This window comes from Otolemur garnettii, unplaced genomic scaffold (assembly GCF_000181295.1).
Source record: "Otolemur garnettii isolate 467f Iridium unplaced genomic scaffold, OtoGar3 scaffold00161, whole genome shotgun sequence".
Classification (NCBI taxonomy): domain Eukaryota; kingdom Metazoa; phylum Chordata; class Mammalia; order Primates; family Galagidae; genus Otolemur; species Otolemur garnettii.
In genome coordinates this window covers 3,272,848-3,296,354 of record NW_003852556.1, presented here as the reverse complement: position 1 = coordinate 3,296,354, position 23,507 = coordinate 3,272,848, and the positions used below count along the sequence as shown (strand labels likewise).

The 23,507-nt window shown below is 47.5% G+C and overlaps 1 protein-coding gene across 1 annotated transcript in view; it reads right to left on the bottom strand.

Moving 5' to 3' along the window:
* The window catches only part of IRS2 (insulin receptor substrate 2), a 30,444-nt gene that overhangs the window by 5,106 nt on the left and 1,831 nt on the right, over positions 1-23,507 (bottom strand). The window contains 3 exon segments of the mRNA XM_023519192.1: positions 9,239-9,346; positions 9,349-9,467; positions 20,821-23,507. The exon segment at positions 20,821-23,507 is cut by the window's right edge and continues 1,831 nt beyond it. Of these exon segments, the coding sequence (XP_023374960.1) occupies positions 9,239-9,346; positions 9,349-9,467; positions 20,821-23,507 (2,914 nt within the window).

Here is a 23,507-nt window from a genome sequence, read left to right as displayed (position 1 = left end):
TATGTGGGCATCAGCTGTGTGGTGCTTCAAACACATTTACACATACACATGTGCACCAGAGCAAACACTAGTATGTGGGCATCAGCTGTGTGGTGCTTCAAACACTTTTATACGTACACACGTGCACCAGAGCAAACACACGCAGATGTAACTTGTCTCCTGCTAGGTCAAAAAAACAACTGCTTTCTACAGACACCTCCTAGACCAGCTGTCCTCACATGTGGGCTACCGAGGACATTTATCCGGCCGGCAGGGTGTTTTTGCCACCGCTGTCTGTCCTGCTTAGCAGCCAACTCGTCCTGGGGCCCAAAGTCTGGCCCTCCAACAGTCTGAGGGACAGTGAACTGGCCCCCCATTTAAATAGCTTGAGGACCCCTGTCCTAGACCATGGGATTTTGCCTCACACTACTTAGCAGCCTGCCACCCACGGACCTGCTGCTTGACCACTGGCTGGCTTAAGAGACCCTCCCCTAGGTGGCTGCAGCCAATTTGGGGTGACAGATGGGGATGCCTGGCAGTACCCTCACAAACGTAAAGACTGGGACAACCCCCGAATTGCAGCCAGATGGCTCAACTTGCAGCAAAAGAATTTGGAGAAAATGGAGACTGAGGAAACACAACTACTCCCTGCTAAAAGTGCACATAGGAAGAAAGGGGTCTGTTTTAACAACTTAACTGTAATTGTCTTCATTTCTAATAGAAGGCTAAAACAGAAGCTGTATGCCTTGGGTGACATCTAAGACGATTTTTCTCAACATGAGCCAGAGGGGGAGTTGTGCTGCTCGTAAGGGCCCCAGCTACCCTGGGAAGGAGGCGATGGGCCATAGGAAAGAAAAAGGGCCCACAGGTGCAGGCTCTCGCGAGGTGCTGTGCAATGCACACACAGATTCCAGCCCCAAATACCAGGAACAGGTGCCCAGGAGGACAGCAGCCACAGACAACCATGCCCACCACAACTAGACGCCTTCAGCATCACCCCTGCCCCAGGAAGAAGGCAGAGGGGCGGGGAGGAAAGACACGCGTGCAGATATGAACTGGGATGAGAGAGCATGTTTAGCGTTTTTATTTACTTTTAAAGTAAGTTAAACTATTCCTCCCCTAAAAATTAGTCTGCTTTGTCCAGACTAGCAAAAAGAAAACATTTTCAAGACTATTAATTTGATATTCTCAACCTTTTATGCCCTCTAAAGATGACATTCTGGCAAAAATGGCTGTTCTACTCTGAATATTCATTAAGAAGAGAGACACTCTTTGAATTCATCAGGTGCAACCATAAAACAAAAATGAAGACAGGAAGAACCACACGCTTCTCCCAAACAGATGTGCAGAAAGCACAGGCCGCCCGCCTGCAGAGGTCCCACACGTCGAGAACGTGAGCCTGCTGATGCCCTGACCGCCAGACAGTTACACGCCGTACCACGCTGCCCCGCAGACGGCCCTTTGTAAAGAAATCCACTCACAGAAGCATCCGTCTAGAGCTGCTTCAGTAAAAAATAAAACAGGGAACAGAAACACTCCCAAAACCAACCAAAAAACTTGCAAAGAGTTGAGAATTGTCCCATGTGACATGTCACTCAGCCCACTCAGTTCTCATCTCTCTGCAGTGACTTGTGACAGATGACATTCATGTGTGGAATATGGTCCTGTGTGCTGGTAATCATAACTCCCTGCAGAACAGCAGGGATCCTGACCCTTTCCTCTCCCACTTAAAAGAGCAACCAGGGCGCAGATGAGCAAGACAGCTGTCAGCCAAGGCTCCGCCTCCAATCTGCTGGCTCCGCCCAGAAAGGGGGGAGGGGAGGGAGGGGGAGGGAGGGGGTGGGAGGAGGAAGGGGGAGGAGGGAGGAGGGAGGGGAAGGGTGGGAAAAATAAAACTAAGTTAGCTCTGTTACTAAAACAAGCAGGAAAGCTTCCTTGTAACATAGGGAATGTCAGAACCCCCACCCCTCACACCACCAGTGAGCTGGGGGCCACGATTACAATTCCATTAAAGATGATAAAGTGACTATTGATCCTGGAACATGTTAGAAATGAGGGAGGTGGACTTGGCCCACCAAAGAAAACCAGCAGCAGTGTTTTAGACATGCATTCTGCCTCACCACGACCTTTCCTCTATGATTTCTCAAGAGAATTTGGGTTTGGTCTGGTTTGACCTCAGGGCCCTATTTCAGTGTTCAGAGTCTAGCAGGTACACCTGGGTCAGGGCAGCTCCGCTCACACACGCCCTGCCCCCCACAGAGCGCCCCTGCCCCCCTCAGAGCAAGGCTGGAGGTCACCTCAGCCTCTGGGCCTCACAGCCCTTCAGTGAACAACAGTGCATCACCCAGAGGGCACATTCATCCACCAGGTAAAAACGCTTTGTCATTTTCAGCCATAACTCAATTAAGAATGTTAGGAATATTGATTTGCATGACAACCTGAAACAGTAAGTTTCTTAAAATTTGTAATTCCACTGGTAAATACGATTAACAAAGAAATGAACCCCCTGGTGAGTTCACGATTCTCTCTCAGCCACATCTCAGCAGCACCCACTTTAAACCTTTTGTGTTAAACACAGAATTGCAAGGGAAAATAAACTTTTCAGTTGCAGGAGAAATTCCTAGAAGAACAAAGCTGATAACTTAGTATCTCTTTACTTGACTCAAAGCAAAACGCTCTAAGACTGTGGAAAAAAAATAAGGTCGGGTGTGATAACAAGCCAGAGATTCTAAGAAAAAGATGCTTGAATTTTTACGCTGAAAAAAAAAACTCACTTATTAGGAGAATACGGAATAACTTCCCTATGACAAAGTTAGACAGGCAATGCCCTGCTTTCCAGCCCTACTTGAGAAAGACTTAGAACTTTCTTTGACATGAGCTCATCACTTCTACTCACCATTAAGATCATTTCATTTTGTATACTTGTTATTAAAGACATTTCCTCCCATCAAGTTGTAACTTGACTTTAATGATACAACAGGGAATGGCAGGAGACAATCCACTTGTCTCCCAGGCTGGGGTGAGTGAAAGGCATCTTACCTCCTCTAACTCCTGTTTAATCCTTCACACAGAGCTCATTCATCTTAACCACCCAGAGGAGACCCACAATCAGGCTTCCCAGACTTTGAACCACTGCACTCCACATTTCCTCTATATGTTCTGAGTTCTCCAGGCAGGACCTGAGTTAGTTTTACAGTGTGTAGCCTCAGCAGGTGTCACGGGAAAGCTTCCATGGCAAGAATTTCCGACCAAATGCAGGTCACTACGAAGTTTTGAGCCAGACTGAGTTTGGGGCCGTTATTTCCCCTGTAAGAAACACAGTAGACAGCATCCTTTCTGATTCACCTGTGCAGGTCTCAGCCAGCTCGGTTGCTGGGAGGGCTCCATTTGTTTCTGCCCATGGATTTTAAATTTCTTAATTTTCATCTTAAAACTTTTGTAATGACCCCATACCTGTAGCAGCAGCACAGGCAAGAGGCAGTATTTATTCTCCAGCACACATACCCAAGAGACAAAATCAATCGTCCCCTGAATCGCTGGTAAGCCATTTCTCTTAAATTATGAATTGCTCCATCTTTTCTAGTTAAAAACCTGATAAGGCCGCATGCATGACTTCCTGACACCTCCTTGCTGGCCAGTGGAAGAGCTAAGGCCTCAACTTCTGGAAAACCTTCCTCTCTGTCCTCTTGACCACGATGAGGTGGTAGGAATGGGTAGTGGGGAGCCCACATGTGTCTATCGTTTGGGCCCAGAGTGCAAATGCTCACACTGTACCACAGGGCCTTAAGTACCATGCTGGTTTTTAACGCTTTTCCACAAATGATCCTAGATGGTGTCTCTAGGCCTCAGGGATGTCTCTCTTACCAGATGACTGACTGGACTGCCCCCAGCACCATGCTGGCTAAGTCCTGTTGAATTAAGTTGGACTAATAAAAACCCCATGTGCTTTATGCCATTTCTCAGAAACAAAAAACCAAGTCAAATTTTCTAAAGGAAAACAAAGCGTTAAGACTGTGGACCCAGAAGCAAAGAAAACCTGTACCAGCTCACAGGAGAGGGTGTTCTAAAGCTGAGCTTCCTGAAGTACGGCAAATCTGGCCTCCTGCCTGTCTCTGTCAATAAAGCTTTATTAGGACCCAGCCCTGTTTATTCATTTCTACAGGGCTACTTGCGCTCCACCAGCAGTTACCTGGCGGTAACACAGCCTGCAGGGCCACAAGGCCCAAACTGTTTACACCTGACTCTACAGAATGCTGTGCCAGTCCTCCTAGGAGGCCACTAATGCAGCCGTCTTCACTAAGGAAGACATCAACAGACAGGTGGGCAAACTGGTCAGAATAACACCACATATTATTCACCAGTATGTTACCCCTGAAAACTAACTCCCCTTTGAAAATTATCTGTAAGCTTACATACTTTAGAAATGCAATCCTATCCACTAAGACCCATGCTGTCCAGTTATAGACCCTACTGAAAATGAGGACTCAAGTCAAGAAATCGTTTATGAAGCCAGCACACTGTTGACATGAACTTCCCTCAGCAGCGAGGGCTCTTCCGCTCCGCTTTTCATGTGTAACATGAAGAACTGAACAGATCTAATTCTCACTAATTACATGCCGCACCAGTGTTCTCAACTCTAACAGAGGGGAAGATCAGTCACACACATTAGATCTGCAGTTCACAGAGGCTCCAAATCCCTTCTCGGCCTGCAACTGAGAATGTGCATGGAGTCTCGTGCGTCTTCCCTAGTAAGAACACGTGGGCTGAGTGGTATTACTCGCATCAAAACTGCAAATATGCAGCAAACAATATAATTCTTTTCTCAGATAAAACACAATTGTGTACATAGGATCTTTTCATTGATGTAAAAAATGTATTTTATGTACACTATCAAAATGTTTATATGGTTTATATCTGAAGTTATAAAACCTAATTGTTATACTACTCCTATCAAATGAATATGGAGTAACTGTTCAAAATACATCCATCTCCAAAGAACCTGTTGTTACATATATATCATTTCAATATATACATGTAACAATACAATATATACTTTTTTACAAAGTACACAATATATTTCTTTCAAATACCTAAGTTTTCAAATACCTAAGTAACTATAAGAAAATTCTCCCCCAGTCTACAATAACTATATAATTTGGGAATCCAGCTTTGTCTGTTTAGGGGAAGAATGTATCTATGTAAAACCTTTAACCATGAAAGGCCCACTTGTAAAGCCAAGGCGGAGGGCGAAACCCATTTGGAACCAGGGCCCAGGTTGTCTCCCCACAGGTTGGAGTTTCTGTTCCCCATAATTAACCATCTCAACCACACGCTGCTGCTCCCCGTGAGCTAAGGGAAGGTGTACTCTCTGCCTCAAGGCCACAGGCCACTCCTACAGCTCAAGGTGATGCTGGTGGAGAGGATATAATGGCCGCACCAGGGTCAGGGTTCTGGCAATGGGGTCCCAGGGCCACCCCTGTCCAGCCCTGCTGCCTCCTGTGAATGTGCAGACATTGTCTCTCCGGCCCTGCACCCCCCATGCGATCACAGTGAAACTATCAAAGGCGCCTTTACATACAGAATGTATAATTAACACAAAGTATCTATGTGCAGATATTTTCATTCACAGGGAGGCACATGCCGCTGGGATGACTCACGTTCGGTGGCTGGCCTGCCCTTGATTCCTTTGTGCGTCTTCCAATAATGGAGACGTGTAAGCACTTGCTGTGTTTTGAACTACAGACTTCTTAAGACCAGGCAGCCCAGAGCTGCAGGGAGGGACGGGCTCCTCTCACCACCTTCCCTGGCTCACTGGCGTGGCCATGGATGACATCACGGGCAACTGCGACTCGAGGCAGCAGATAAACAACTGATGAATGCACAGAAACAACGGCCAGCAGCTCCCAGAAGAAAATGAATAAACCGGTTTTAATTGGCTAGCAGCAGAACAGAAGTAGGATTGTTTATCTGGGGGTAACTCTAGGCCACTGAAAGCTAATAGTTCTCACACGCTGCGCAGGGCGCCTCTGACGCGCCGCCTTCTCCATGCCCTGTGGACAGGACGAAACGCCCAGAAAGGGGCTGCCCAGCAGGAAACGCACAGACCCCTCTCCATGTCACACGAGGCCAGCGACCACAGTGAGTCACCCGCTGACAAGCAGTGCTCTGCGGAGTCCAGGCCAGGGAAGACAGTATCCCTTTCTCTCTGGTTTATATAAAAAGGTGCACTAAAATGTAGGTTGGCATTTAAATTCCTCTGCACAGAACACAGAGGTTCACATCTAGATGAAGTGCTATTTACTGAGAAATGGGAAAGGCCACACCACCAACTATATAAAATTCATTTACTGAAAAAGAAAATAAAATAGCTAAGTGGGGACCAGAAATCCACCTGTGTGTCCTCCTCCCGCCACCCTGGCTCTGCCTGCCCAAGTCAGGTGACCAGTAGGCCTTCCCACAGTGCACAGGTCAGATCAGGTTACCACACATGCCCTTTCAGCCCAGATGCCAAAGTGTCTATATTGTTACTCACTGAACTGGAGTCCAAGCAGAGTAAACTTTCTGAAGAACAAGTTCTTTAGCCTTGGCAGAACTTAAATGGTAAGAATCTTGAAGACATTTTCAAATGCTTAAAGGCTGACAAGAGTTTCAGAAGGGCTACCCAGGCCCCAGGACGCCTGGGTCAGGACTTGGCCTTGGGACATTGTAAAGACTCTTAGGGAAACCGAGATGTACAGCCAGAATGGAAACCATGAACCCCAACCCCAGCTGTGGGGTCCAGTGGGGTATAATGACTTGTCCAGGACCCCCAGGTAGCTCCAGAGCAAGCACAAGCCCCATGCTCCTGCCTCTCAGACCAATGACAGAGGCCAGAAACCCTGCAGGGCTGAGTGACCATATGGGAACAGGGGAGACACCTTCACAGTCATGGCCACCTGGCCACCTCACCAGAGAGAAGAAACCCTGGGGAAGAACCAAGTACCCACGACTTAAAAGATACAATCCCCAAGCTGCTGACCACCAGATCGTGAAGGCAACAAGTGGTCAATAACTGATCAAGTGAGTATTTCCACATTAAAAGCAAGTTGTGCTGTGAGAGAGGATTTAAAGCTGTGTTTTAGGACTTCTAAGAATGGATCTAAGAGAGACGTACCTTTCTAACCACCTTGGTTGTAATCAAAGTGACAAAACGCAGGATCCAGCAGATGGACACTTCCTATACAGTAATTACAGCCCATAAATCACAAACCTAATAAATCCTCTCCCAGCAAAGTATCAGGCAATGAGCTTCCATCCCAGGAAATCAACCTGACCATTTAAAAGTTGCCAGTTGTATAATTTTGTCATCCTTAGGACCTATGAATTCATTATAAAATAATTGTGATTTCCCAACTTTCCTTAGAGAACACCAGGCCATTCTACAACATCTACCCAGACAGAATAACTACCAAGGCAGTTAAAACAGACAAAGGACGGAATCCTCACTCCTATCCTACCAAAATGGATAACGTGCTTTAAGACTTCTCATATACTCCATTATTTTTTTTATGTATTTTAGAAAGACTAAATCAAACTGAGTCTCAATTCTAAAGATAGACCTAAACACTCCAGTTTTTAAATTATGCAAGCTACAAAGAACTGCACAAATTGGCTGGCGTCTATTCACTAAATGTGTGTTTTTCTCCCCCCCAGCCTAAGAAGATACCAGGGTCCTCTGATGCTGGGGCCTTGGCAGCTCAGGTTTTGACACCCTGGGTTCAAAATTCCCTCCATTAGCACTTTCCTGTTAAACAAGAATCTCTATGCACCATATGGAATAATAAATTATCTATAAATTTGTTACTTTCTACCATTTTAGTTTCCAGATTAGCTGAAGAATAAAATGGATTTGTTTTATAAGCCTGAACCTAGCAGTCCCCACAGGGAAGCAGACTGCATGGGCACCCAGCCTCCAGGGGGAGATCAGAATAGCTTATGCTTGGTGAGGGGGAGGGAGAGTTCATTTTTTTTTAAATGAAGGCATGAAGGCTTTGTGCTGCCTGGAAGATACAGTATCAGGTGGTGACAGGAGCTCTTCCTCTCCCTGTAGGCTGGGGAAAGTTCCTCCAGCAGCGAGGGCCAGGGCAGGGGCTGGCAGCACAATGCTTAGTGGTCTCTGCCTCTCAGGGTTTTTTTAATCAAAATACATACATACATACGGATAACATTAAGAACCTACCCTACAAGGAAAGCCTCTTTTAAATGTTTTATAAATGATGATGTACTCCACAAATATATGGGTTATTAGAGTAAAGTGTGTCATTCCATAATACCTGTGCTTTTATTCTGTTGTTTGTCTCCTAAACATGTCCCAGTGGTGTCTCTGGCTGCAATGACATCTTAGTGTCCTCACACCAGTAGAAAACTTTTAGGTCTTTTCGAATTCTATATACTCGTTTTGAGGAAGAACTTCGAGAGCTCACATAGGCCTTACCAAGTAGAAAATGCCACCCAAGGAAACCACAAACATTAGGACAGAATTAGATGGCTCTGGTATAAAAGTTGGTTAAGTGTTCCCAAGAGACTGTATTTTGTTTTGCAGACTGTTCAATGTGAATTAAAGTCCCTGAGACAGCTGGCCAGGCCCCACAAACCCCAGCCACTCATGACCTCTTTCTTCCTCCATCCTATGTTCACCTGAACCTGTCTCTGTCAGCAAGTTCCTCATGCTGGAACCCCCCAGGCAATTCCTGCCCCAGGGCCTTTGCACAGCTGTGCATCCTTCTCCCCCAGATATCTAGGAGACTCCCTCCCCACCACCTCAAGCTGCAGAGTGCAAAGCCAGCTCTCCCTCTCGCTGCCTCATCTTCCAGGGAGAGCATCTATCCTCACCTTCTGTTCTTTGTGTCCCTTAGATGTCCTGAAGGCACAAAAAAACGGAAGGGCACACAATTCAGTTTACTGCTTGTATTTCAGAAGCAGAAAGCTAATGAAGACTTCCACCTTCTGTTTCTCTTTTTAGCTTGAAAAACCAAACCTATTTCCATCTAGCCTGTCTCTTAATATTGTTCAGATGGAAGAAAGATTTCTAAAATTTCCAATAGGAATATAATTGTCTTTAAAAAAAAAAAAGCTGAAATTCAACAATTGGCTAAATGTAAAAGTTAAAGGGAGATGCCATCCTTTCTTCTGTAAGTGAAGTTCCTGTCGTTTTTTGTTTTGTTTATTGTTAAGAAGGAACAGTAAAAGGTGGTAAAGGTAATTACGACAGGAAACTCACCTGCAAGACTCCCACCTCAGCCTGATGGGCTGGTGACACAGAGCTGCCCAGCCAAGTGGGATCTCCCTTCTCCAACTGCCCTGGCCACCGCAGCAGCCGGCAGGGGGCCCAGGAGCAGAGCTGTTCTCAGGGTGGGAGGCAGCACCGTGAGCACTGGGGGGTGCTGGTGGCAGGGAAGCCTCCTCTGCACAGGAAGGGAAGGGGACTTTCCTGGATAGGTCATGGATGTCTGCAAAAAGGACGGGATAAACGGTTTTACAAAAGGCTTCTGAAAAGCCTACGTACAGCATATCCACTACAGGTGTGTCTGGGGACATCACTGCCTTATCTGGAAGCTCCTAGGAGAATGACAGTTCTTAAAGCAATTCAAAGCATAAAATTAAAAAAGAAGTTTGATTATATGAAGTATTTGTGGATAATTCACCAAAAAATGTTGAACAGCACATACATGTTTGTGTTTTTACAGAACGGAATGCTTATACGCAGCAGCAGGTAGCAGCTCCGAACACCTTCTAGATGGCCACTTCCTTACAGGGTTTTCAGGAAGGCAGAGGAAGAAGTCGGGAAAGGAAAGGATGACTTCAAAGAAATGATTCCTACCCCGCTCATTAAATAGGGGGATTCTTGTTAAGCAACAGTTGACAGTAAGCAGAGAGAAGAATCAGGAGTAGCTGAAAAAAGAGATCAGAAAACCTAAGACTGGGAAGTTTCTGGAAATCAACCACACGCAGCAGAGACTGAGCGCAGAAGCAATGGCGGGAGAGCAGAGCCCAGCTGCTGGGAGCGCAGAGTGAGCCCACGTCTCACGTCCCGGAGCTGTGCTGACAGCACAGTCAAAGCTGGGGTCTTCAGAGAAGAAAGCTTTTTCAAAAACACCCCCTCATCTGCTGCTCCTCACTTTCGGGAGGGAAGAGGAGTAAACATTTGAGGGGCTCCACCAGAATTCTCCAGCAAGGAACAGCCCATTTTTGTCTTTGGTCACGAATACAGGAAGGGTGGGCACCCACTGAAAGGATCAGTACCTGCCCCAAAGGGCCCTTGGCAGACTGATGCCCACGGTGACTGCAGCGCAATGAGGGAACAGAGACTGTTTCAGCTCCTCTGCCTCACTCAGGACACCAGCACCGTGTCGGCGCAGACCGAGCTCTCAGGACACGGACCTGCTTAAAATCCGACTGTGTTCCGCCTTTTTTGGAACTGGCTGAAGACTGCTGAATCTTGAACACTCTAACTGAACTGGAGGAACTCAAGAGTCACAGACAAGAACACTCATCACCCAAGTTGTTCTACGGACTTAATTGCTCCACACCAAGAAAACTGGGATATTTTATTGCAGCGGTTATTTCATTTGGAACAAGGACCACTAATAAACCAACACTACTGATAAACTAAACCACAAATAATCATAACAAGGAAAACTGAACCAAGGTGAGTGGATTCTCCTGCACACTTACAATTTTAATCTGACCTTAAATACCAAAATGTCATTATACATGGAAGCTTATACAACCACTGAGAGAAAATCCCCACTTAAAAAACATGTCAAAATAGGGTGGCACCTGTGGCTCAAAGGAGTAGGCACTGGCCCCAATGCCAGAGGTGGCAGGTTCAAACCCAGCCCCAGCCAAAAATAAATAAATAAATAAAGTAAAATATACTTTAAAAAACATGTCAAAATAAATTCTTAAAGCTTGCAAATTCACACTTACAATAGTTTTGGGCAGTTTTCATACCTGATATTTCCACAAGGTCCATTATTACAGTTTTATTTTTTTATTTTTTTTTGCTTTCTCAATCAGCTAAACTGAAATTAGTTTCCTAAAATTGAAATTAAAATAAATGTACATTCCTGGATTTATAGTACTCTAAAAGATTTTGAGTTTTTGCAATAAGTACATTTTGCGAAATCATGCCTAAGTATACTGTGGATTGAACTGTGCGTTTCTTAGATGCGCACCCAACAACCAAAGTTCCTCCTCAAGCTTCACCACCAACTGGAAAGCAGTCTGGGCAGCTCTTGGATTTGTTTTCTGTTTCAGGCACATATTTAAAGTGTTACTTTAGGTCACTTTTATGCAGGAAGAAAATAAGAATGATTATGAACTATCATATAAAAATAAAGGCGGGGCAAATCACTTGAGTAACTTGCTTTTTTAAAAATGCATCCATGGTGTGGTGTGGGAGACTGACCACTATGCTCTCCTTCTCCAGAAGCTTCCGCCATCCAGCAAGAGCAGCAGCTGGGCAGTGGCCAGGGCCCACAGGAGCCTGTCCCTGCCTCTCTCACCTCCTCACACAGTGACGAGAGGCTCGACACGCTGGAAGCTGAGACTCGTCCCATCTTGCTCACTATCTGGGGTTTCTAAGGCATTCCCTGCATGGTTTTTAGATTTAGTGCAGATATCCTGGCCTGCTTCCAAAACTTTTCTCCTAGCTTCACAAGTCTCCTCATGGGGCCATCCACTGGGGGCACCTTGAGTCCTGAACCAAGAAAGGACAGCAGGAGAGTCCTCCCCCCAAGCCAGAGCTGGGCCCTGGCAGGGTGCTTGGCACCCCAGGGTGGTAAAACTCACACAGTGGGACCCCAGCTGGCTTCTCCCACACAGCTGGGAGTTCCTGGGATCAGACTGTCGTGGCTTCAGTCCTTATTCTCAGTGGTTTCAGTCCCTATTCTCAGAGGCTTCAGTCCCTGTTCTCAGTGGTTTCACACCTGGGCAATAAGGTGCATAAAGTCTCCGTCAAGTCCTCAGCAGAAAGGAAAGTGCCCGGAAGGTCCAAACCTCACTCAGGGAAAGATTTTCAGGTCTATGTGTGAGGACTCCCTGCTAGCACATCAGAATCATCATCTGTCTTAGTTTTCCCACTGAGCTTGATAAGGTCCCAGCAAACCCATTACCACAGGCAGGGCATTCTGAACGGGACTTTCTCCTGAACCTGAAAGAAAGTTTAAACCCCTAATCCCAGCACTCTCTGAGGCCGAGTGGATCACTTGAGCACAACAGTTCAAGAACAGCCTGAGTAAGAGCCAGACCCCGTCTCTACTCAAAATAGAAAAATTAGCCAGATGTGGTGATGGGCACCTATCTATAGTCTCAGCTACCTGGTAGGCTGATTCAAGAGGATCTCTTGAATTCACGACTTTGAGGCTGCTGTGAGCTATGATGCCACAGCACTCTACCTGGGGTGAGAGAGGGAGGCTCTGCCTCAAAACAAAAAAGAGAAAGAAAGAAAAAGTTTCATCCCTGATAGAAGAACCATTTCCTGCTCTGTGTGTCCAGTCCTGTCTGCTGGCCTGTGTGCACACATGCAGGGTGTCAGGCCACGGCCCTGGGGCAGCCATCTGTGAGGAAAGAAGCATTCTCTTCCCGGGAGCTGGAAAGGCTGGCAGTCCAAGTAGACAAAACACCAGGGCAGCGGCTGCACACTCACCTGCTCCCTTCCCACTGAAGGATCCATTATGATCTGAAAGTGAGGTTAGAGTCACTTCAGTAGAGACCTGGCACCTTCTGTCTAATGAAATTTGTATTTAAACCATTGCTGTGCAAAGAAAAATCTAGTTAAATGACGTTTTCTTCTTTTATAAGAGTCTCAAAAACAAAGGCACTGATGAAATACTCAATGCCCCAGAAGAGAACCACCTGCCGTCAACGGATTAGTTACTTATTGGTCCTTAGGCGAATTCTAAATTGGTTAGTTTTCAAGTAAACTCATCATTAAATAGGTTAATGACTCATTTCTTAGGAAAGTCTTAATGCCCTTATTCATAGTGAGGAGTATATGATATTTAATTTATAGAATAAATGCATCTCAAAGACTCTTAAAACAGTAGCTGAAAACACCCACTGACCTCATAATTACGGCGTCACCAGCCCAGGCTGACCCTACCTACAAAGAGCAAGGGCTTACATTCTGCCAGATCACGTAGGTCTTCAGACTTGAATCATCCCAAGAATTCTCTTTTTTTGTCTTTAACAAGTAAGTGCATGATCTTAAATATCTGCTAAATCTTCACTCCGCTGCCTCTTCAGGACACACAGCTGACATGGTTGTGAACAGCCACATCCTCTCACCTACAAAATGCTTCCCTACTCAGGGATTCTGGATTCTCCGTTTCTTATTTCCAGGGTACCTTTCAGTCTGGGTACGAAGCAAATTACTAAAATGTCCCGATACGAGAAGACCAACATCACTCTATAAAGACTAAGCTGTTCTAAAGGGCTGATCTGCCTGTGGAGAGTTCCTCACCGTACACAGAGCCATTAAGACACGTCATTGCTCATTTCACCTTCTCCTATTCTTTCTTGATAATATTTACAAACAGTTAAATCTGCAACCTTGACTAAGAAGCCTCACTACTCTCAGACTGTTTTCACAACCTTAAAATAAACAAGTTACTTTATATCAACAGTTTCCAATTCTTTGCCCTCAAAACACCCTTGCATTTTTTTTTCTTGATCTTTACCACATGGAGTTGAAAGAGCTCTAATAACTATTTGGTGTTGGTGGTGGAGAGGTACCTTATCAATTATAATACACAGTCTGCTTTACTAAAACATATTCACAACAGATGCAGGGATGCAAGTTCCCCACTCTGTCGACTACTAGACTGGAAACCACAGTTAACAGGTGAGCCAGCACCGAGGTGACCGTCAACTCTAAAACTCACTGATGGCAGGAGAGCCTTAGAAGTAGTATCAATCCTAAGTTCATCAAATGGGTAGGTATAAACCTGGTAAAACAAAAATAAACACACACACAAAGGAAACAAAACAGCAGAGGGCTCTCTTACCGCGCCCAGCCCTCCTCCTTAAGTGGGCCCAGTTTACACTGAATTAATACCATGCAGAAGAAAACAAGAGTGAAGTTAAGTAACTACCTCTCAAGTAAACTAACAACCCAAACGTTTAACAAGAAAGTTGTCTGCAGCGGGCCTACAGTGGGCTCCTACAGAGCCTACTGTACCTGAGTCCCCACACAGACTGCGGGAGGTGAGTGCAGACTCAGGGACACAGTCAGGATCAGCCAGGCTGAGCCCCGCACTCCTCCTCTGGGCTCAGTGAGCTTGGGCAAGTCACCTGGCCACTCTAAGTTACAGCTTCTTTATTCTAGAAAATGGGGTTCCTGGGGCTTCTGCCTGTGTCATAAATTTTTTGGAATACTGCATGCATTAGATATTGTATGCATGAAAACATCTTCACACTGTGAAGTAAATGAATTTTACACAGTACTTTTGACCCACAGAAGGGAGGCGTGGGCAATTACCTTTCACTACTGATCAGAACAAGGGCTACATTTTCATTATATCCAACTTCAGCAGCACTGTTTCAGAATCATTAGTTGTTCACCCAGTTGTGGGATTGGTAGTTCCATGCTGGAGACAAACGATGGAGTTACTGAAGTCTACATAGAATGCACAGAGAAAAGTGTCCACCTCTTTCATCAACGTGAAAGATTGGGAGATTGTGCATTCACATCACACGAAAGGGCGAGGCGTTCTGAATATAAATGTATGGACTCTAAGATAATTACTAAAATCACCTAATATACTGTAATACTTTTACACACAGAAAAAATTTGAAATTTAATATTACCCCGCAATAATTCACTCCAGTATCTGTACCAATTCCACAGGGAAAATGTTAACAGTAACACTAAAATTATGCTTAAGGTTATAAAATCCCAACATGAACAGAGATCAAATCATTAGTATTTGAGTTACAATTATGAAAAATAAATTCACATCATGCCTCCTGGAATACGAATGGATGAACTATTATGGAACTATACACACATTTACACAGGAATATTGGCCCCAAATATTTACTTCTGGAAAACACGATACTCTTTAAAACAAATATTAAAAGTATTTACCAGGTGGAATTCACGTGATCATTCATCTTCAAAGCATAATGTGGGTCAAAATATTTGACTTAAATATTCCGAATTTCAGTAAAAGCACATTAAGAAATACTACAAAGATCTCATTTGCAAACATGTCATATGTGGCACAAGAACATGGGCAAACCCCAAAGACACGTTCATCTGCTTATTTACAGGGTCTTTGGAGATGCAGAAGGAACTATATGCAATTCAGTACTTTTCTAGTCCAATGAAAGAGAAATCAGAACCACTAAATTGACTATTTTGTCATCTGTAAACATGTAGCCTACAAGTTTTAACCCAATCCCATTTAGCCCTTTAATGTAATGAATTCAATTAAGTGCTAAGACCACTGAGCACAGGAGGCTCCTGTGCTGTTTGTACCCACAGAACGAAACGCTGGCTGACAACATCAACTCCATCCCTCTAGTCTAATGTTCATCTGTGCATTGTATTTTAGTGCTTAGTTAATGTAAATCTCTGCAGCTATCTTGGAAAAAACCGGTCAGCCACCTTGGCATTTCCTCAGTCTTGAACGATATAGCTTTGCAGTTTTCTTTAGTTAAAAAACCAACCCATCATTCAACTCTGTCCACAAGTATCTACCTTAAATGAGTCAAAATAACCACTACAATCTTGGAAGAACCCAGTCAAAACAAGCATTGAGTCCCCCATCTGAACTCAGCACTGTCCACACAGAACCCAGGACCTGATAAACAGCATTATATATACTACTGATAATTTTGGAGATTTTATTCTATTTATTAAAATGCCAACACAAAGATGGCTCGACCATTTTGTATAGAAATATACAAGCTGCCTCAAAAGTCATCCTTAAATTCGCCATACATAGGGGAAACGGGAAATCACAGCTAAGTGTACCTTTATTTAAAAATATTCATTACAAGATGTTATAAAGAGGTGGCCAACACGTAGAGGATATTTTCTAAGTACTTTGTAAAATTTTGCAAAGAACATTTTGTTAACAATCGTACGTTCAGCTACAATTTCCCATTTTTCCTACTGACAATGACTTTAAGGGCAACTTTAGGACACCCTGTACATCCCTCTCAGACCTGTGCTGGAGAATTCCACAGAGAAGCCCCCCCCCCAGTATAGCTCTGTCCAAGTGAAGGACTGGCCGGGTGTGGGGTGGAGCACAGCACTTTGCTTCATGGCCAGTGTTTTCCTCACTCTACTTGGCAATGCAGAAGGGTCAAGTTACATTATCCTTTATGCTTTTCAGGTGAAAATGGAACACTTCAGGCTGTGCTCTTATCAGTACCCTGAACCCCAATCCCTCCAAAACAAACCCAAAATAAAACAAATCCACACACACACAGGCACACAAACCAGCTCTTGGAACTGTGCTTCTCAAGAAAATACATTAGTGGGAATTTTAACAGAAAACCTAATATGCCTATGGTGGTACTAACGCTTTTGCAAATTCTCTGCAGAAAGGGGGCCTCTAATACTTTGTACTAAAAAATACAAAATTAGTTGTTTGCTTAAATTCCTTTCTGGGAGATAAGAGAACAAAAGAGCCAAACATTTTCCTATTCTATTAGACAACCAGTGTGGTGCTACAAAAAAAATCAACCCCAAAGAATGAAAACCCAGACTAAACAATGGATAGTTAAACAACTGGGAGTTCAAAGGGTTCCGTCTGCTTTTAGTGTAGCCATCCTTAAGAGTCAAGTTTTTAAAATGCATATTCTAATGACACATTTTCCTCTTGTCAACATCTCTTAACATAAACAAGTTGTAAAAGGTAACTGACAGACTTAAGACAGTCTCAGGACTAGGATGCTGTTTCCCCTAATTGTTATTTTACTATGTAATTCAAGGCACTACTTTGTTACAACTGATAATTACCCATGAACAAAACTTAAGGAGGAGAAAACCCAGCGGTTCTCAGACATTGTCCTGAAATTAAAGATGAAGCCGGCAAGGTGAGCATCTCTTAGGAAAGTATGGACTCCATTTCCAGACTACTCTGAGTTGTTGTTTTTTTCAACTTAAAAGTAGCGGTTTACAAAGTCTCTTTCCAGCTTATATTTACACTTGCAAAATTATAAATATTCACAGAATCATTGTATTCATCCGCACATTCCTTTAGAAGAGCTTAAAACACTCTTAATGTTTACCCCAATCTCATTTACCTCCCAGTGGTCGTGTGACACCAGCAGGAAAGGATTACAATCGCCCCCATTTTACAGACAGAGAAGGTGAGAAGGAGGGATAAGTGGCTTGCCGGCAGTCACACAATGACTCATTAAGCCGACAAACCCGCTTTCCTGACTCCTGGTTTGGTGTTCCACTTACTATGCTTCCTTCTATGAAGGACTATTTTTGTAAAGGTTTCTCTTTCAATAAAGGAAATAGAACAAGTCACGTGACTTTCATTCACGAAAGCCTGTGTGTTTTCACTAGCACCTTGGTTGTCTGTCCCTGTGCACAGCGCAGAGCAGGGCACCGCACCGTCTCCTCGGGGCACAAGCCAAGGAAAGCAAACAGCACCATGACAGGAAAACAAGGCTCTGTGGCCGTCAAGGGATCTCAGGGGATTACCAAAGATATGCCCATCCGCTGCCTTAAGACGTCAAAAGGCAATACTTCTGGACAGAAATTGAGATTTGACTGTTCCTTTAGAAACATTTGTCCCGTGTTCTTTCCCCAAAGAAACACAATATAAATAAAGACGCTTTCAGTGGTGATTCTTACCTAAGCTGCTCTAATATATAAAAGTGATTTTAGAATGAGAATCCCAATGAAGAGGAACACATATCCCCAGTTCCCAAAACAACAACAAAACTCTGACAGATTGGCTAGATTTTTCTACGTGTACACAAACATACACACACACAAACCCCACATGATAAGTGACATTCTCTTGCCCCCAGATAAGATGCATAATTTCCTCCGGACCAATAAAATATATGCATCTGAAGTGAGCTTTGAAATGAGCCCTTGCCTGTAAGCTCAACCTCCATTCCCATTCTACTGTAAACAACTACCACACACTGCCAGGGCTTCACTGCCGTGCTGCCACTCATGCAAACACTAAACACCACCCCAGTAACCCCAAATTACTCAGCTTCAGCACCACTGATGGGGCTTCCCACGTGGAACATGAGGAGCTTGGTGTGGACACACAGGTCACATTTAAGAGCCAGGCAGAGCTGCTGTCTGCCCACTGTCCAGAAAGTCCTTCTCGACTCAGCCTTCAAAGGAATGCTTTGGGAGCGGCTTCTACAGATCATTCTCTCCGAGGACACTCAGCTCCTGCGAACTCTTCCTTCAGGAGCACCACAAACATCTTCCTCCCTGCCTGTGTGATGTTCACTTGGAGTTTCTAAATGTTCTCTTTCTGTTTCAGCAGACCACAACTCTTGTCCTGTGTGAACTAAGATGGCTCTAGTCTCTCCATCCTGCTGTTCTGTGTGCCACTCAGTTTACTAGAAATCCGATTTGGCAGGTATTTCTTTTTTTAAAATGTGGTGTTGGCACACGAGACAGAGTACAGCTATCTATTTTGATTTAAAATTGTTCTTTTCCTTCTTAGAAGGGTACCTACAATAGAACAGCAGCAACCAACCTCTCTCTCATCTTTGTTCAGTACCCACAGAACACACATTGTTTGGATTTCAGAGTCAGGAATCCTATAGGCTGAAGCAATTTCACACTGGGGGGAAATGGTAAACAAAAGCTGAATTAGGTCTCCAAATAAACTTATCTCTTGAAGTTCAAAATGTCCACTAGTCTGAGAAGCTTATTATCTCGTATATGAATCTTGTTTCTAAATGTGCCTGGTTTATCAGAAAGGCCTCGACCCCCTCAAGCTGCGGCTGTCCTACCCCAGAACTTGCTCCTGGAGCCCCACCCCAACCCCAGCCAGGTCTGCACTGCCTGCTTCACTGAAAGCAGAAAAAGGTGTCATGTTCTCAGGTTATTTTTCCGAGGAGAATTAGATTTGGGCAAAATGTATTACTTTGATGTTCACCGTGTATATTCACATCTGGGAATACCAAATAAATTCACATGTGCACTGTGTATTTTCCCACACGTTTATAATTCTGCTGCTACGTTCATGTGACCCTTCAACTCTGACAGGCCAGCAACAGTGTCTAATGTAACCCCAAGCAAAGTGGCCTTCAGCTGAGAGTCACTGCTCACGGGATACATTCTGACGGCTGCAATTGATTTAATTAGATGCAGAAGCACCACCCTTCTATGATTCCCTGTGACTCCTTTCATCATTTTTAATAAAAAAGGAAGTAGCTGTTACTCTATTACCCTAGGATAGCAGGGTATTCACCCTATAGCTCCAATTTCAAATCCCATGGACCAACAGTCTCAAATACATTATAAAACCAACTGGATGTCCAGAGCATCAGACTGGTCTGTTTATTTTAAGAACAAAAGACACATGAATCTCCAAGCCACCTCCATCATCACCTTGGACCACTGCAGATGGTGTCCACTGTCAGCCAGGCTCCAGCACAGCACTGGAACAACACTATTTGCTGCTACACATTTTGTGGTCCCAGCACAGCCTCTAGTCTGCTAGCACCCATGCAAAGAAATAGCTATGAAATTAGAGAAGCCCTCTTAAACTGAACATTCAACCCCCTTTCGCCTCCCCCCCTTCTGACCCCTCCTACACACCCCATGCAAAGTTTAGATGGCCAGGAAATACCATCAGCTGCTCCTCACAGATATTTGATGAGGGCGGAAAGAACAATGCCGGCACCCTCATACCCAACTGTTCCTCCAAAGACAGAGTTTCCATCCTTCACTTATTTTCTCTACAGCACTGACTCCAAATTAAGACCATTCAGGCTCTGAAACACGCTGATCCTGGCCTCGGCCCACCTGATGTTTTACTTGACTGTGTCTAGGGCTGAGGCCCCTACATCATGGCTCAAACCTCCCAGGAGACTCTCACCTGGGACGGGTCCACGAGGCCGGTTTCCCCAACCAGCAGCATCTCCAATACAAGGGGACTCACCAGAAACAGGCAGTCTGGAACACACCCCAGACCTACAGCATGGGGAAGTGTGGGATTAACACGGACCAGAGAGCCAGGTTCCAGCCAAGGCCCAGGCGGCTCCCATGTCCCCGCAAGCCCACCACTGCTTGTAGCCTGTGTCTGAGCAGTGCTACCCTCCCACCTTTTAAGACAGACGGGAAGCTCCTGCTGCTTAAGCATAAAACTGAAACAGTTAACTGTTCTCTTTAGCTACCACCAAAATGGATGCTCACTTCTTAGATGACCTGCAGGCCTGTTTTTATAAATCTGGAGACTGGGCAAGAATCAGGGGGGGTCCTGCTAGGAAAAACCCAGAGAGGGCTGGGGTCTTCGGCCCAGGGCTCAGTCAGGTCCTCCTGAGCAGGATGCCCCCCCTCCATCCCATCTCTACCACCACACTCCTAACCGTGTGAAGGAAAAGGCTGTGGCACTGGTGAGAGAAGTGGGCTGGGCCTAAACAAACTCAAAGTCCATTCAAATCAAAGACCATTTGACTGCTCTTGGCAAGTTCTTTGGAGGAAGGAGAACATGGCAGCCAAGAGTAAAACAAACCAACAGGCCTGAGCCAACAAGTTGGCGTTCCCGTCAAGGAGCCAACAACGGAGAGGAGGGAAACCCCACCAGGCTCCCCCCACTTCCCGCCCACCAGACTCCCTGCAAAGCGCCTCACCTTTCACCACGGTGGCCTCCGTCAAGTGATGGGGCAAGAAATCAATGCTGGCGTAGGTGCCGGTAGAGGGCAGGCCGCCAGGACCCGGGCCCCCACACCCGCCGCCACCGCTCACGGTGCTGATGAGACCCCCAAGGCTACGGGTCCGGCCCCAGGAACTCTTGTCTCCAGGCTGTGGCTGGGCCAGTCCCGACTCGTCCCTCACGTCAATGGCGATGTAGTTGAGACCATTCTGGAAGCCGGTAGAGGTCTCTCTGCGCATTGGAGAACCACTGCCCCCAGGGCAGCCCACCAAGCCCCCAGGCTGGCCTGGGGCCCAAGGCCGGGCCTGAGGTGGGAGGGAGGGCGGCTGGACGGAAGGCTGCAGCTGTCTGGGGGATGTGGGCGGCTCGTCGCCCCCACCTGGGCCCCCACCAAGGACGCCACCACTGCCTTCACTGCTTTTCCTGAGAGACACGTTTTCCACAGAGGCCGAGTTGTGGCGCTTGGGGTTGTGGGCAAAGGATGGAGACACTGGGGTGACGGTTGTAGTCGAGGAGAAGGTCTCCGAGCTGTGGCGGCGGCGACCGCCCTGTGGGTCCGCGCGGATGACCTTGGCGCCCCGGTGTGGGTCTGGAGGCTGGCCGGCCTGCAGGAAGGCCTCGACCCCCGACACTTGATCCATAAGACTCAGTCTCTTGAGGCCAGATGTCGGGCTGGTCACTCGGGTACCTTCCAGCTTTGGGGGCGCTGCAATGGGTTGTGGTGGGGTGGCAGCCACACCAAAGGCCATCTCGGTGTAGTCACCATTGTCCCCAGTCTCAGAGGACGACGACGACGCAGCTCGGGGGCCCTGGGCAGTGGCCGCGGCCGAAGTTGCGGGCAGGCGGTACAGCTCCCCTGGGGGCGGCGGGGGTGGCGGCTGCTGCAGTGAGGATGGCGATGCTGCAGGGCGTGGGGGCAGCGGTGGGTAAGGTGAGGAGGCCTCGGGGGAGAGGAGGGCGTCCAAAGAGCCCACGGGGTCTGCGCTCTGGGTGCCCGGCTTGGGCGACTTAGGTGAGCTGAAGTCGAGGTTCATATAGTCGGAGAGCGGAGAGCGCTGCCGGCTGTCACTGCTGGTGCCCGGCGTGCCCGAGCCCAGGGACGAGGCCGGGCTGCTGGCGGACAACAGCGAGCAGGATGAGGCTGCCGACGTCAGCAGCGGAGGGGCAGGCGGCGACAGGCGGGCTCCCGCCTCGCCAAAGTCAATGTTGATGTACTCGCCTGGGCTCTTGGGCTCTGACGGCAGAGGGTATTCGTGCATGCTGGGCAGCGTCTGCAGACCCTCCAGGGACAGCCTCGTGGGCCGCACGGCCCGACAGCGCTGGCTCAGGAAGCCGTCGGGGCGGCCGCTGCCACTGGGCCTCACGGTGGAAGGCACTACGGGGTGATGCGGCTGAGTGTGGCCACTCCCACTGGCCCCGAAGGTGCCCGCCGCCTGAGCCGTCCCTGGGGTGGCCTGTGGCTCCACCCTCTCCTCTTCCAAGATCCGCCCCACAGGGGCGCTCATGAGCACATACTGGTCGCTGCCCCCTCCGCAGGCGTAAGGGGCCTTGTAGGAGCGCGGCAGGGAGCTGTAGCAGTAGCCGGGCACGCCTTTGAGCGTGTCCGCCCCGCCGTGCAAGGCTGCAGAGAAGAAGTCGGGTGGGGTACCGGCAGTGCCCGCGTCGCTGGGGGACATGTTGAGGTAGTCCCCATTGGGAAGCAGCTTGCTGTCAGCATTTTCGACGGACAGTTTGGAGCCACACCACATCCGCATGTACCCACTGTCCTCGGGGGAGCTCTCCGCGGGGGAGCTGGTCTTGTAACTGACCCCATTCCCTGGAAAGGTCCTGTTGGCGGCAGAGGTGGGCGCTGGCACCACGGCTCCTGAGGGGGGCAAGGCAGCCGTGGCCGCCCTAGGCTGAAGGATCTGCTTGGGGGCGGACACGCTGGTGGGGCTCATGGGCATGTAATCGTCACTCTTGCAGCTGCCCCCGCCACTGCCCATGAGGGCCACGCCGGGGGTCATGGGCATGTAACCGTCGTCTGCCCCCAGATTACTGCTGGAGCTCCTGTGGGACCCAATCTCAATGTCCCCGTAATCCTCCGGGTAGGGGTGGTAAGTCACTTTGGGAGAAGACGCTGGGCACGACGGGCACAGGCGGCCGGAGCTGCCCGAGAAGGTGGCCCGCATCAGGGTGTATTCGTCCAGGGAGGCTGAGGAGGGCTGGGGCACCGGCCGCTGCCGGGCAGGTGTGGTCAGGGAGTAAGTCCTTTTCCTCAGCCCTCTGTCCAAGTCCTGGGCCCCGTCGCCAGAGACTCTGCGGTAGGGACGGCCACAGTGGCTCAGGGGCCTGTCCATGGTCATGTAGCCGCACAGCGCGCCCCCGCTGCCGTCCCGGGCCGGAGGCGTCTCCGCGATGGACTCAGGCGTGTCGCTCCTGTGGCTACAGAAGGCTCTTAGGTCGCCAGGGCTGGAGCCGTACTCGTCCAGGGACATGAAGCCCGGGTCGCTGGGGGAGCCAGAGGCTGAGGCGCTGCCGCTGGAGGGCCGCTGGCTCGTGGGGTGGTGCAAGGGGTGCGGCAGGTGCGGGTGGGCGCCCGGAGGCAGAGGGTAGGAGCCCGAGCCGTGCCCGCTGCTGGAAGACAGGCTGCCGGGGCTGGTGGCGGCTGGCGGCGAGTGCGCC